At 39.7% G+C, this 16,433-nt stretch overlaps 1 protein-coding gene and 1 long non-coding RNA gene across 3 annotated transcripts in view; both read left to right on the forward strand.

Annotated features, from left to right (window-relative positions):
- Positions 1-4,697, forward strand: part of LOC118225894 (ephrin type-B receptor 1-B) — a 233,536-nt gene extending 228,839 nt beyond the window's left edge. For both annotated transcript variants that reach the window (XM_035414969.1, XM_035414970.1), the window contains exons 15-16: positions 346-501; positions 3,703-4,697. In XM_035414969.1, coding sequence (XP_035270860.1) covers positions 346-501; positions 3,703-3,811 — 265 coding nt within the window. In that variant the 3' untranslated portion in view covers positions 3,812-4,697. The remainder of the gene's footprint in view (positions 1-345; positions 502-3,702) is intronic.
- Positions 4,698-4,721: 24 nt separating this feature from the next.
- Positions 4,722-13,598, forward strand: LOC118225895. The gene is made up of 2 exons (XR_004764921.1): positions 4,722-4,817; positions 13,271-13,598. It is a non-coding gene; the product is annotated as an uncharacterized LOC118225895 (long non-coding RNA).
- Positions 13,599-16,433: the final 2,835 nt, after the last annotated feature.

Raw genomic sequence — 16,433 nt, forward strand, 5'->3', positions numbered from 1 at the left:
TTACAGTGAAATTGATGCTCACGGCAACTATGTAAAAAATGAAGAATTCAACAATCAATGTGAATAATCAGAAGTTCCTGACTGTTTGTAATTACTTGTCTATGATGTATTATTTAAACATACATGCAGACAACAACAGCAGACTAAACAAGATAGACCAAACAATCAATGCTGTATCTGTTTTCTCACACTCATGAACACTGTTAACTTTCTCACACTCAAACACCAATAATCATGACCTGTGTTGTTTTCAGCTAATGGTGTCTATTCAGACAGCTGCTGATTCTATTTGTCACTATCTGTGTGCTAAGCTAACACTCCTTACACCTTCTTATGCCTCCCCAGGCCTTCTCAGCCACTGCTGGATCGCTCTGTGCCAGACTTTACCACCTTTACTTCTGTAGAGGAGTGGCTGGCTGCCATCAAGATGATCCAGTACAGGGACAATTTCCTCAGCTCTGGATTCACCTCCCTCCAGCTGGTGGCACAGATGACCTCAGAGTGAATATACTCCCTTTTGTTGCTTGTCTTCAGCCAGGGTCCCTTAGACTGCCTGTCTCAACCCTGCCCCCCCCACCTGCCCCTTTTCTGCTTCCTGCTTCAACCCCACCCCTTTTCTGCTTCCTGCTTCAACTCCACCCCTTTTCTGCTTCCTGCTTCAGCTCCACCCCTTTTCTGCTTCCTGCTTCAACTCCACCCCTTTTCTGCTTCCTGCTTCAGCTCCACCCCTTTTCTGCTTCCTGCTTCAACTCCACCCCTTTTCTGCTTCCTGCTTCAACTCCACCCCTTTTCTGCTTCCTGCTTCAACCCCACACCTTTTCTGCTTCTAGCATCAACCATACCCCCTTTTCTGCTTCCTGCTGTAAAAACCCAACCCCCTGTTTTGTTTCCTGCCTTAAACCCCACCCCCTGTTCTGTTTCTTGCCTTAAACCCCACCTCCTTTTTGTCCCCTGTCTCAACTCCACCCCCTTTCCTGTTTACTGCCTCAACCATGCCCCCAATCCTGTTTCCTGCCTTAAACCCCACCCCCTGTTCTGCGTCCTGCCTTAAACTCTGCCCCCGTTTTGCTTCCCTCCTCAAATACACATCTTTTTTCTTCCTTCTTTAAAGGAGTACCATGGTGATTTTCACACTTTCTCGGTTTTATGTGCTATTTGCACAAGAGGCATTGAAGAAACACAATGAGCAAAGTATTAAATATGTCCGTTCTGTATTTTTGGAGAAATATGCGTTTTAAATTCATCGTCCTATTTTCAACCGGTTGAGAAAGTTGTCATTTTGCTGCGTCACGAATACAGTAACCACTCCCATTTCCACGCCCCGTAAAGAAATCTGACAGGACACACCGTCCTGCTGTTCAGACAATGCAAATATTTGACTAACGTTAGGTTCACTTAAATTACAGTGCCTTTAGATTATTTCTGGTTATATTCATTTAGCTAGCTAGCTAACGTTAGCTAGCTAGGAGGTTTGCTTTCATAAGGCAATGTTATCGATAACGTTAGCTTGCTAGTTTGCTTTTATGAGGACGTTATAGTTTTGCTTTTATCTTAACTTAGCTGGCTAGATAGCAAAAATTATAATTGGATATAAGTCAACGTCCTTACCTTAGCTATCTATCGATACTTGATATAATACTAAGCTAGCTAGCTTGTGAAAATTCAGTCTCCCAAAGAGAGCGCGTATCATGGGGGTAGCTATGGTAACGGGGCACGGTCTGTCAATCATAGCTAACTGACAGTTCTCATTACTACGCCCAGACGGTTCGGGTGAATTTTTATAGTGGGAAATTTAGGCTTAGAAAAATACGTTTTAAAGTACATTGAAATGACTGAATAATACAAAAAATAATGCACATTTGTTTTGTTGTTGCCTAAAGACAACTGGGAAGTGTCACGTTCAACCACCATGGTACTCCTTTAAGGCCATTCTTGCTTCCTGTTTCAGACCTACACACATTCTGTACCAATCCCCCCACCACCACCTGCTACTTAGTCTACACTGTGAGTGAGAGTGAGATTGGCAGGTTGTAGACTTCCGCTAGGAACTCCAGAACTTTGAACCAATCCAAACAAAAATATCGGAAATGAAAGAAAAACTGTTCTAGTCTGCCAGGCCTTGCCAAGAGGTAGCATTTGATACAGCAGACCCATTGTTTGAGCTGGAAGAAGTGTTCAGCAATGGAGATTTCACTTCATATCTGTGGATGAAGTATGTTTAACAGGAAGCTGTATCTCACTAAACACTTGCCTTGGTTGTTAGAAAAACACAAAAGCAGAGAAGTGTTGTATTAGCTCTATTGGCTGGGCAGTCTCTCCCTAAGGGAGAGAAAGAAGGTTACGCCATTTAAATATACAGATGGGTGGATGATTACAGAAGCCAAAAAATAACTCCATCCAGGAGTCAAACTTATGGGTAGGATTGGAAGTCCACTTCCTGGTAGACAAAATAAACATTTTTCTTTTCCCTCCGGAAGTGACTAAATACCTATCTGCCAAAGCCACAGAACCACCCACCTCACCCTTACTGGGAATGAGAGAGAGGACAAAAAGGTGAGATGAGTAAAAAAATACTGATAAGTTGAAAAGGAGGATACAGGAAAGGGAGCAGAGTAGAGGAAAGGAGAAAGAAATGGTAACAGACATGTGCAAGTTAAGGAATGTCCATCCATCTGTCAAAAAAGAACAGATGTTTGAATGTTACTATGATCTTTTACTCTATGTATTGCTTATAAGAACTGATTGGTTGGCCATATGTCAACATTATTAAAATATTAAACAATTTGTTCATTCATTTTATCTCCTAATTCATATAGATAAAATGAAACTGTGAAGTGTAATAGAACTAAACTGAAATAACACAAATAGGCTTTAGTAAGCAGTCAAATTTAAATAAAGTTATTCTATTCTAAACATTCCGACCGGGTCCTATTGTATGATTCTGTACTGAATATAGAACTGGTGACAGTTGCTAAACTTCCTCTCTGTAGATTTATGCATCACGGAGAGCGTCACCCTGTCTGGATGAGGCTTGCACTCACACTTTTAGATGCATCCAGCCTGGAGTTGAAATTATGTTTCGTCAGACGGGGAGGGGGACGAGAGAGAGCGAGCGCACAGGCTGAACCGTCTGTGTTGGGAGGATAATTGATCCATGCCTCAGCACTGAGGAAGGAGTAATCCTTTGTGCAAATGCTGCGCTCTCAGGCATGAAATCCACGCGGGTAGCCAAGGGCTGGGCAGGGTCGGCTTCGCAGGAGTCACATTTTTTAACAAAAAAAAAAACCTGTTTAATTCGACAGAACGGCGTGACAGCGAAGGCCTTTTACAGGAGGCAGAGAATTTACCATTTGGGGGTCATTACAGTCGATCAAATAAAAGGGTGTGCTTTTGCCTTTCACTGCTACAAGTCGGCAACAATTCCTGACATGCCTCGGCCAATTATGTCTTTCATTTACGGGCGTGTGGGTTGCATTTGCATGAGAATGTCCTCGCCAGGTAGATATCGTCAGTGAGTGTTGTAGTATTTATCTTTCAGTTCCACCCCAGTTGGAAAAAAAAAAATGTAAATGTAAAAATCCCCCGAGTGGTCGGGGTCTTTGACAATGCAACGAGTAGGCTGGAGAATTTCAGCCAAGATTGTGTCTGCCATTTTAAAATGTCACATCAGTGTGTCTTCCTTTTCTCTTGTAAATTTGGCAGGGACCTCCTGAGGATAGGGGTGACTCTGGCAGGACACCAAAAGAAGATTCTCAACAACATTCAGTTGATGAGGGGACAGACGAGCCAGTCGCCCACTTCCATAGCGTGACTACCGATGGTACTGCGCAGAAGCAAACCCCCGAGGAGTCCTGGGAAGGCCCTCAAACTAACTGAACGCACCTGGGTCGAAACACTCACCTTGATTTAACACCATCGATGATGCACATGGATTCTAGCACTTCATATCACAAGCTTCCTTCCCTCATCTCCTACAAGGACCATTGCTTGGACACAGGGACAAGTGAATAAAAACAAAAAAACAAATGGAGAGACATGCAAATAGAAATCTATAAATCATGAATATCTACGTTGGATTATTGTAGATTTTGGGGTGGGGGTCTTTACTGAGGGAGCATTTTTTTCCATAGCTGGGGGGAAAACCAAAAGCTATGGCTTTCATGCACCCCTGTTTTTTTTTCTCTTATAAATTATACCTTTTAAAAAAATAAATAAATTATTGATCCTCGAGATATAACTACGCTACCTGTGGAAGTCCAGGTGGAGGGTGTTGCCAAAGGACAGCTAACAGTAGCTGTACCCGGATTTAAAATCCATCAAAAATCAAATGTTACATATATAAATACATAGAAATTAAATATAAATGCATATTAAATAACTCTTCATATTGAAGGTAACATGTAATAAATGTATGTATACTTTTTCTGCTTGCATTTTTGGCAACTAAGAGTGTGGTAGCTGGATTGCGGTGGACATTCTGAGCTCTGTTGTTCCTGTGGATGTGGTGCCAGTGGTGAACATGTGACTTGGTTCATCTCACTGTGAGGAAGGACAGGGACCAGCACTCAAGGTCCGGACAAACTCTGCACAGAGAATTTTCCATGTGTTAAAAGATAACAAGAAAAGAACAAAAAAAAAAAACGAAAAGACATGAAAATATCTTTCTTGGACAAAATGACGGTGTTTTAATGTGGGTGTTGTTCCATGCCGTGGCTTTGTGGTGAGCACCTATGTTTTTTGTTATTCTTTTTTCCCTCTTTGTGTCAAATTGCTCGGAACTGTACGTTGAAGAACATTCCCAACACCACAGCCCTCTGGTATGTACATATAATCGCCAGCAGTTTTTGTGTATGGAATGTTTTTATACACATGTGGAGTTTTGTCAACCTGCATGACACGCACACACACACACATACACACACACGCACACACGCACACACACACACAGACGCATGCATGCACACGCACACACTCATGCAGTGTACTGTAGATCTCAGGAAATATTTAAAGTTTCTGTACACTTATGCTTAGTACAGTCTGGTTAATATGGCATCTCAGTTCAGACCCCCCTCGTTGATTGTTTGTGATGACGTCTACAAGCTAACAGTATAACTCAGTCCACTGTTTGAAGCATTTATAACGCTGTACATCTTAAAAACATTGGGTATAGTCTGCAGTGAATACATTACACTTTCTGCTAATGAAATGCTTTTTTTTATAAAACAACCTAATCATGATCAAAATATCAGCAAACAGTAGACATACTGCAGGAGTGCTAGCTACTGGACAAACGTACCTCTCAATCATAACAATGATTATTTGCTAAGTGGATATCTAAACCTTCCATATTTATGTGTACTTGTAAAGAGGGTCAGTTATTGTAATATCTGTATTTGGTTTTTTTGTGAAATGAGTGAGGTTTATTGATAAAAGAATGCTTTGTTTGCTGTATGTGTGGGACCATGACATTATCTCTCCAACACTTTTGTTTGACAGCAGCAGGGAAAATGGCATTTTGAAAAAGTGCAGGCCCTCAAATTGATGGTCCTGCCTGTCGTAGAGTAAATGAGAGAATTCAGTGTTTTAATAACTGGGTAACCCAGTGTGGCTCTGTATTTTCCATTTCATTTGCAATACGTTTTTATTTATGGGTGTTTTTTTTTTTTCATTTAAATGCATGAGCCACCATTTTGAGCTCGATGTGCGCTGCGCCCTGTGCTGTGGGTCGACTGAGTTTTCTGGAATGCTCTAAATGCTGTTCCGCGGAGCCTGTTTGGCGGCTTCGTGCCTTCAGTGACCTCGGCGGGGTTCGTGCGCCGAGCTCATTTTCCGATGCTCTCTCCTCGCGTGTCGATAAGCAAATCGATGGAATTCCATTGACACGGATTTCCGTATGTCGCTGTGGTATGGCATCCGGACAGGTTTAGCTTTCACTGCGCTTCATGCGCCCGTCGCAGGAACCGCTGCATTTGAGCTACGGGCGCTAAACAGCGCATTCTCACATTCTTGGACAGCCGCAGGTGCCCAGCGGCCCGTAATTGTTTATTTACGCATTTGCTCATTTGTCGGTTTATTTATTTATTCCTGCTGCTGGCGTTGCTGTTGTTGATTTCGCTCGGCCTTGTCGCGGCTCTTTGTGGCGTTCGGTGAGTGAGGGAGGAGCTGTCAGCCTCTCGTACACTCTAATGAAAAAGAACAGCTCGGCAGGGCTTGGCGTAGCGCGTGGCCTAATGGAGAACGAGCGAGTGGGCCTAGTCCGGCCCGTGTCTGATGTGTGATTCAGAGCTGGTGGCCCCAGGGAGGCAGGGAGGGGGAGGGGGAGGGGGCGGGAGAGCCTGGCCTGATTGACGGCTCCTTGCCCTGCTGGCCACAGCATGCCGGCAGACTGAGTGATGAGACGGCGGATTTACCTCCACACCTGCCACCTGCTTTCAGACCCTCATTCATAATCACACATACACACAAGCACACACACTGACAGACACACACGTACACACACACACATACACACGCGCACACACACACACTGACAGACACACACACATACACACACACACACGCACACACACTGATAGACACACACACACACTGACAGACACACGCATATACACACACACACACGCACACACACACACACTGACAGACACACACACACACACACACACACTGACAGACACACACATACACACACACACACACACACACTGACAGACACACACATACACACACACACACACACACACACACACTGACAGACACACACATACACACACGCACACACATACACATATGCACACACACACACACACACACTGACAGACACACACATATACACACACACACGCACACACACACACACACACACACCCACAGACACGCATGCACACGCACACACGCACATACACACTGACAGACACACGCATACAAACATACAGACACATGCATATACACACACAAACTCATGTATACATGCACACACATGCACAAAGACACACACTCATGCATACACACACACACACACACATGCACGCACACAAGTCAAACATTTCTGAAAAATCTGCATTTTCCCAGGGCTGAAGCCAGAGAGTGGCAGAACGTGAGTGTGCATTTCTTAATTTCTTTGTTATCACTGCCAGACACAGTTAGACACAAACACATTGTGTGCTGCTATTAGTTTCATTTTTAGTTGCCATAACACTGCAGGAAACACCAGCCAAGCTCGGAGTTAGAAAGTATTGTATATATGAATAAATATACACAAAAAAGAGCTGTATCCATCATTCAAGCACTGGGACCACACACGCAGGTCATTGTGGAGAAGCTGGCAGCATGTATTTACAACAAACAATGACACTAGTCAAAAGATTTAGACATTGTAAAGCTGGTAACAATTTATTTTAGTGGCCCAAATAAACCTGAGCACTAACATTGGAACAATGTTGTTGGCATGGTTTAAATACAATATTAAAAATGCAAGTTTTCCGCTAGATTTCTCCTTTAGTTAAGACACGGCGTGTTTATTAAATGACCTGGCTTTCTTCTGCAGTGTTGTTCATGGAATCCGGGCCTGTGTCCAAGATGTATGATGCTGTACCACACACTGGGAGCCCAGTGGAAAATATTAGAGTTGATTTGTTTAATTGCCGAACACTAGTGATGTTGTGGTGATTTTATTATTTATCCTTTATTTACCAGGAAAACTTCTTTGGGATCAAAATATACAGTCCACAAAATCAACAATCAAAATTACGATACCATACAGAGATGATACAGTTTTGTAAACAGGGAAATTAGCTGGGAGCAAAAACAGGACCACACTTCAGTCACTATGTTGTAAATTATGTATAATCAAAAGTTGCAATTGGCATGTCAAGTTTACTGCATTTGTAGATTGTTCCAACTGTATAGTGCAAAGTGGGTGAAACCTGCATTTCAAAATTCAGTAGCAGATTCAGGAAATGTAAAAAGTACCACATCACTGGAGTGAAGGAATGACTTATGGGACCTTCACTTGAGCAGAAAGCAGTACAATTACTGGCTCATAGATAAGTATATGCTAATAGATGGTTCTGCATAGATTTAATTTTGTTAGTCCAAACCATTCATAGTAGATACAGTGGTGGGTGAGTGACTTAGCATGTGTAATGAACCATTGGGCCAGATTTACTAAGCTTTTTGGCTTTTTGCAAGTATTTTCAGGTGCATGTTACAGTCCCAGTATCAAAGTAACACACGTGGCTGGAAGCGCAGTATGCATGTGATTTACAGTATGTGAGTCATCCATCGCAAAGTGCACTTCTCTCCTTAATGCATATTCATTTAAGGGAGGATCATGCAAATAACGGACAGATATACTGTAAGTGTGGCTGATTATGTATTCTGTCAAATTTAGTATTTTCGTCCACTGTGGCCAGAGTGGACTCGTATAAACTCTGTAAGCACTGAATTAAACCTAGACATTTTCTGTGTATTCAATGCACTAAACAGGAGGTTTTTTTAACTGCACATTTTGAGCTCTGGTTCATGGCAAAATGTAAATTGTAGGCAGTACCATTCACTGTAATTACCTGAAGACTTAGTAAATAAGACATAATTTCAGGTAGACTGCATACGCACCAACATGCCCTCGTCAGCCTGCAATTTGCGTTTTGAGTTGTATGTATGTAAATCTGGTCCTTTGTGTTCTATAAAAAACTATCCAAGGTGTGTAAAGTTATTGATGATGCACACATGACAATTGTTTCTCCATTATTTAAATCAAGTAAAAAATTCTCAAAATATTTTAAAATGAAATTTACAATATTTATTTGAAAACCAAACATTTTATCAAGCTGCTTCTCTAAATATTTGTAAGACACCTTTTTTATGCCGTTACTATCAAAAGTGTTCATTTTAAAGGCATCAGAAATAGGTGATGTGACCTCATAAGTACCAGGACATTAGTTTTGCCTGTGCTGTAGACTAGATCAAGGAGGTTGAATCATTTTGGTGCATTTGGGAAGGCATTGGAAAGAAAAGGGGCACAGCAGTAAAGAACTGAACCATCCCCATGGATATTACAGTTCAGTTTATTCAAAGATAAAATATGATTGTTTGTATGATTTGTTAAATGATACTGGGCCAAGAATGGAGCCTTGAGGGACTGTATTTTCATTTTGAGGGGACATATGGCCATCTACATAGACATTGAGCTCTGTTTGTAAAATAATTGGAAGATCAGGTGGATGCTGCAGGCCCAAACCCAGTATGCCTGAATCTTTTAATCAGTGTCCATTGTCAATGGCTTGGACAATCACTACTCCTGAGGCTGCAGTAACTGTACTATGACCAGATCTGAAATCTGACTGGATTTACTAAGTACATTGTTATTAATTTTTTTTTAAACTTCTTTATTTGAGTATTTGCCAAGGATTCCAGAATTTAATGCAAGAACAGGAAGTGTTGATATGGGACGTAATTATTGAGATCTGAGAGATCAGTCCATTTTAACATTTGGAGGTCATATACTGCTTCCCAGTCATTATGAATACTGTTGTACAAAGGAGACAGGTTAAGAATGTGTGAGTTTTTAAAAAGATAAGGACAAGTTTGCTTTCTAGGACAGATGTTTTTTAACACTTTAAGAACATCAGCAAATTAAATATGGCTAAAACCGAAACACCAACAGAATGTAGTGAGAATTTAGACCTCAACTAGAGAGGCATGGTGATACCTCATTTCTGTCATTAAAAAGATGCAAAACAAAGTGTTCAATGTATGTTAATTATGCAAACCTATAACCAAAATGATAACTGTGAATGCATTACATCCATTACAAACCATGAATATGTTAAAACCATCAACACACCGTAATTCCCATAACCTCTGAAGAGTAAAAGTATGTCAACAAGGTACAGTATTTTAGTCTTTTAGTGAGACTTTTTTCTTGTTTTAAATTATTTTTTGCTTATGAAAAAGTGAAATTGTCTTACCACATCAGCAAATATTGAAATAAGTTAACCATTCATTACCTCATTGCCATTCTTTTGATTTAGGAAAAATGTAATAGAAAGAAGATCTTAAGTCCAAATATGAGACTAAAATATTTAAGATTTTCTTTCCTTTTTGTTTTTTGGTTTTTGTAGTGTTGGTTTTTTGGAATGTTTTTTTTTTTTTTTAATTCCAAGTCAGTGTTCTAGAACTTCATTGCTTTAAATGACCAGTAGTGATTGTTACATTGGCATTAGAATGTTCAGTTAAGAGCATTGTAATCACATATTTGTAATCTTTCAACTTAATACGTTAAAGTAATAAGATGGAAGTCCTAGTGAGTGGGGTTAGATGGGAGCCAAGCTGAAGAAGCTGAGTGTTCTGCATTGTTAGATGCAATGATTCCAATATGAGTGACAGGGCTAGACTTCCTGTTGTAGCTACCTATCTGCAAAGCACTGATCCATTTACTGGGTATCTGTCTACCTATTCATTTTTTTAAATTAACACCAGCGACTTACTCTCGTGCAAAGCAATTAGGGTCCTCCTTACATGGTTCAAATGTCCCGGGAAATATTGATTGAAGCTGCCGCCAAGGGTCTTATCCACGATCACATTGCCAGTGTTCCACCCCTGCCGTAATTCAGCTTTTATCTGTTTAATTAAGTTTTTAAAAATTATAATGACATTCATTATCTCTTCATAATCTAGACATAATCGTGTCTAGAGATGACGTGATTTTAATAATAGGCCAGGGTAATGACTTAAAGTGGCTGCTTGCCTTTACCTTTGAAAACTCAGACACCATAACTAATGTCCATCCTGATTGAGATGTTTTGCACAAAATAATTTTCAACCGTATAGTATATCAATAGTACTTTGAAATTTACTTAGATTGTCCACTCTAGTGTCTGTTCTGTGTATTATACCATATTTATTATTACATTATGTTTTAATAATGGATTAAATGTGAAGAACCTATTTTTAAATTCAGCATTAACTGTTATACTGTGTTCATAATTGTTATACTTATAAACACATAGTAATACTCCTACACAAAAAGTACTCTTAGCTTGTAGCATACACATTTTTTTACCCTTGTTTTCATTATAAATAAATAAATATATAAATATTATGAGTTATACTGGACCAGATTTACTTCAGGAAGTCAGATAACAACCATTGAACATTGGAAAACGACCTTTTTCGCCGGCCTTACAAAATGAGATCCAATTCACATCAAGGGGTTTCCTCAACTCTTTGAGTTTCTATTTACTTGGAAATTGCAGTATTAAATTCCTTTTAATTGCATGTGCTTAAAAAAGAGCAACCGAACCCAAAAAATAAACAAACAAACAAAAAAAGTTTAATTAAGCAACCTGATCCCAAAAGTTGATGTTTTACTTTTAAAATGTATGTTTCTATTTGACAGAATGACCTGCATTTTCAGAGTTGTGCACACATCAAATAATGTTTCCAAATTCCAATTGATTGCAAAGGTGGCATTTGGGAGTCTGCAGGTTAGTGTTTCCAAAAGTGCACAGATTAATCAAAACAAACATCAGGGACAGCTGTTTCCATTACCACGAGGCAATGAAATCAAAACCTATCAAACAAAATAGCTGCTTCTTTGGAAAGATACCACTAGGTACTTAAGAGCTAACGTTAGCTTTTGCTTATGCTTTTTCTCTGTATGTGTCAGACACTGGTATTTTCAGGCATGTCAGTGCTAGCTGCTTTTTAAATCTTCAACAACACTGTAGAAAGTAACTCCTGTTCGCTCTGCGGTGATCCACACGTGAGCATCTAGTGAGGTCAATGTAAAGCCAGGCAGATTTCCAAGTAGGAAGAGCGATGTGCTTTTCATGAGACACCCAGGGGACAAAAGAAATCAAGCAGTTGTACAGCCATGAAACCGCATTGATTTCCCTTGTTTCATTTACCACATGTGGAATTCTCTATAGATCTTCTGTTCCTCATCAGATGATGTTGGCTGTTACTCTTCCTCCCACTGTAGTCATGTGAAAATGCCTGTCAGGCCATAGCTTGTATCCAAACTCACCATCACTGCTGTAAATTAAGAGAATTTGTTGGGAAAACTGATCAGGCATATAGAAAGGCCCTGTTGTATAGTTGTCATAAATATTATCACAGCAGGAAATATTTCAGACTGCTGACACACTAAGGAGTAGAACTAGGGTGTACTGTACATGTCACATGATTCAGTACTAATATTTTCATAAAGCAAACAGGAGTGAATCTCTACTGTTGATTCAATATGGTTCATTATTACCATTTTTAGAAATAGAATGTGGACTGACTAGGACTGGTTTAGAATATGTGGAATGTTCTGGTAATGGAAGCTAACATTAACTGGGTTAAAGGTTAGCTGTTCCCCTTCCTCTGACTGTGTTGGGTAATTCCCATTATGAGACTGAGGGTTTGTGGCACACACACACACGCGCGCGCACTCACACATACACACACACACAAACACATATCAACGAACAGATGCACCACACATACAAAGATTAATGTGGCCAGATGAGCCTGCCCAGGAGACTTATGATATTACTAACCAGAGTATAACAGAAAATCTGGTTCCCAGGGATGGTGGTGGGGAATGAGTGGTCTGTATAGGAGGAGGCTAGGTATGTGAAAAGGTTAACGTGGCTTCTCCCTGTCTGTGAGAGTTTAGTACAGACATCTGAGAACAGGGCTCCTTTCTGTCTCTCTTCCTCTGTCCCTTTCTTCCTCCCTGCTCGCTAAATAAATCAATAAGATTGACACAGAGCTGCGTGCAGGGTGTCACAGTGGGGGAGGAACAGGGTTCAATTGATTTTTCTCCCGTGAAGATTTGAGTCCCGGGAAAGGGTTCATTAGGTTGTTTGCTTTCTTTTGATGTTTCCAGGAAAAGGAGCTTGATAGTCCCAAAGATTGCCCTCAATTTTGTGTCAGATTTCCTTGGGTTTGAATAAAAAAAACACTTTTTGGTGTTCTTGTTGCCTTTACTTTTCAGCCATGGTAGCCATTTCAGTAATGTGTGTTTATCTGTTGGTGATGGGAAGAGTGGTTTCATTAGCCCTATAATGGGTGGAGCTATAGTGACGTCAATCTTTGAGTTAATCAAAAGATTTTCCTGTCTACAGCTAAACACAAAATCAGTGAGTTATTGTGATGGCATATAGTAGCTCCACCCATTTGGTTTAATGAAATGCCTCATTCTCCCATCTCTAATATCTGTAAGAATGCCTTATAGAAACCTCTGAAACTCTGTGTTCCTTTGCTCGTTCCCTCTCAGTGTACTGCAGAGAACTGTGGGAAACAGCAGCACCCTCCAACAGTGAACAAGACTGCAGACACTGCTTTGAGAGAGAGCACCTAGCCACCCACTCAGCACCTCTGCCACACCCACTACAGGGTCTTAGCCGCCCCACCGGCGGTGCCAGCATGACAATTGGCGAACTCACTGAACTGTAAATACTGAATAATGGGACAGGATGTAGTTTTTTGTGTCATTGTACAAAGATTTGTTTATTGTGAAGTATGTCAGAGTTTGTAATTGTAACTTTCAGAAAATATTGTATTAAAATGCACTCAATAAAGATTAATAAACTAGATTAATTTGACTTCTCAAACCACCGGACCACTCCAAAAATGAATGGCAAATCAATGCTTTTATGTGTATGTTTGTCTGTGTGTGTGTGTGTGACACAGTAGTGTTGCAGTTAATTTCTCAGAGTAAGTATTTATTTGCCATTCATTCTCTTTATTCTATTCTATGTACCCACAAACACACACACACACACACACGGTTATTTCATAAGAGAAGTCAGGAGGTACTCGAGGTCTGAAGTTTTCTTTTCACAAAAACTGGTGTTTAAAAATGTGTACACTTTTTTAATAACCACATTTGACTGACCTTGCATGCAAATTTCTGCATAGTGTGGGAGAGTTGATTCTACTTGTATTTGACATTATTTGATATAATGATCATTATTATGCAACAATAACACTGACTAACATGGAGGACAGCATTGCTTGAATTTAGTAAGTAACATCCCCAAACTGTCTAGTTTATGAACAGAACATTTTGTGTGCCGACTCAATAGAGTTCTGCATTTTTGATATTATTGTTTTTATAAACACAGTGACTAAGGGTACCCTTCCAGTTATTCAGGAAAATATGGAAACCATACTGTAAATTTCATATCCAAAGTCACATTGCTGCAGTAGTTTTATGTGATGAAATGCGGGAAGCCATTGTGTGGGTTGGCTGGCACAAAACTCTTTGAGATTTGTTGAGCTCAGATTTGTTGAGCTACTGTGCATACTGCTCTATTCTTTTCAAAACACACTCTAAAAATCACCAAACAAATACATTTTCCAGGGTGCTCTTTGTCCTCTCAGAATGCCCTGCACGCCCAGAGGCCACCAGCACGCTATGCCACAGCTGTGATTCAGCCAGGTCAGCTGCTTCCTGTGCCCATGCTAATACTAATGTGTGTGTTTATTACATGGCTAACCAGAAGGCGTGGTAGGAAATTAAACTACTGAAATCATGAAGATTAAATTGCTTTGGAGCAGTGGTGCTCAAACTTCTGAGCTCCAGGGGTCAATTTTGCAATAGATTTGTACATTGGTACACTGTGGGTCTAACACGGTTAATTCTGTATCTGGCACATTTCCTTGTCCAAGTGATTCAAAGTGGTGGTTTTCATTCTCACCTAATAATAATAATAATAATAATAATAATAATAATAATAATACTATAACTACTATAATAATACTAATAATAATAATAATAATAATTATTATTATTATTATTATTATTAATAATAATAAAAAATGAAATAAAATACTGTTATAATCAAATTTGATTTCCTTTCAGAAGGCTAAATATGGAGTGCTGCTGCCTAGAGATGGTTTTCAGAATATAATTGTGTAATTTTGCACCATTCATTTTTCACCACATCACTGAAACAAAATATTTTGTTTCAAAATGCTGTTGTAACTGGGGTGTGCACTGGACTGGGAACTGTTGCTCAGCTGGTGCCAAAGTGCCATAGAGGTATTGTACAGTTTTTGTGGATGAATTGCCGTATGTGCCTGTACAATCAAAAATCTCACCCCAGCAATGTGGCAATGAAATGCCATTTAATGTGTTACAGAAAAACACAAAGCACTGAGAATACATTGCAAATCTGCTATCAGAACGATTCTCTGATATTTCTTGAGGGGCAAAAAAAAAAAAAAGGAATGAAAAAAAAACATAATCGCCCTTAATTAACATGGCACATTATGTTTTATTTCAATCCCAGATGGAATGACTTAACAAGAGAGGTCACACGCAACAACTTTACTTTAATTGTATTTGTAAAACTACAGCTATTGTCAATTATCCTACTTAATGACTATCTGTGGCAGTAATTATATTGGCGCTACGGTAACTGCAGCATGAGTCCTTTAACTTAAATGTTATCTTAAATCACCTAATATTAAACATATATAAGCTTAAAAATAAAAAAAATAAAAACAGGCATGATGTCATCTCAATGTAGACACACTGTACATTATTGAGTTGTCACTGGTTAAATCCTTTCCAGTTTGAGACAGGGTTGTGTCCTTGGGAATGGCTCTTTTTAAATTCAGTTTTTTAAAATCCCTGAGAACTGAATGTAAGCTGCTTAGCTTAGCAGTGACTTTTAAGTTTTCCTAATCAATGTTCTGAAAGCAATTACTGAGCAAAACGTCAGTGTAGGACCTGAAGTGGGGAGGAAGCAGATTGGGGTGACTTCAGTCGTGACTGCAGAAAGCGGAGTCTGGTCAAAGTTACACTGGAAAGAAACTTCTGGCCATAACAATGGTAAAAATATGAAAAAGTCAAATGTGCTCAACCAAAACTTTGGATTGTTTTAAAATGATAGGTAACCCTTGAACTATATATCAGATAGCCTACATGCAGTGAGCTGCATTATGATTGAGATAAAGATATTTTTTATTTATGTGCTTCTGTACCCCACAATTTTAGATTTTTAATCAAACAATTCAATTGTGGTTAGAGAGCAGATTCTCAGGCTTTAATATCTAGTCTTAATTCTAGGCTTTTGGTTGCCTGTGGACTCCGTTATTGCCGTTTGTCAGCATAAGGACCAGAGTTGTGCCAACGAAAGTCAAGGAAGCCATTATGAGGCTGAGAAATAAGAAAATAACTGTCAGAGACATAGGTCAGACCTAAGGCCCTTATGACAGATCAAAACCATTCTTCATGAGGCAGACCTGGATGTACCAGTGTCACTCATTGTCAGTGTTCAAAACTGATGGCATAAATTGTGACAATGCTAAGACATATACTGTACTCCACTGTCCTGGTAGCATTAGTCATTTATGACAGTGTTATGTCAGCTTTATGGCATATGGCTCAAGTGTTGGAAAAGAAAAAGAAAAGTTTAAATACATTTTTT

This window comes from Anguilla anguilla, chromosome 4, assembly GCF_013347855.1.
Source record: "Anguilla anguilla isolate fAngAng1 chromosome 4, fAngAng1.pri, whole genome shotgun sequence".
NCBI lineage: Eukaryota > Metazoa > Chordata > Actinopteri > Anguilliformes > Anguillidae > Anguilla > Anguilla anguilla.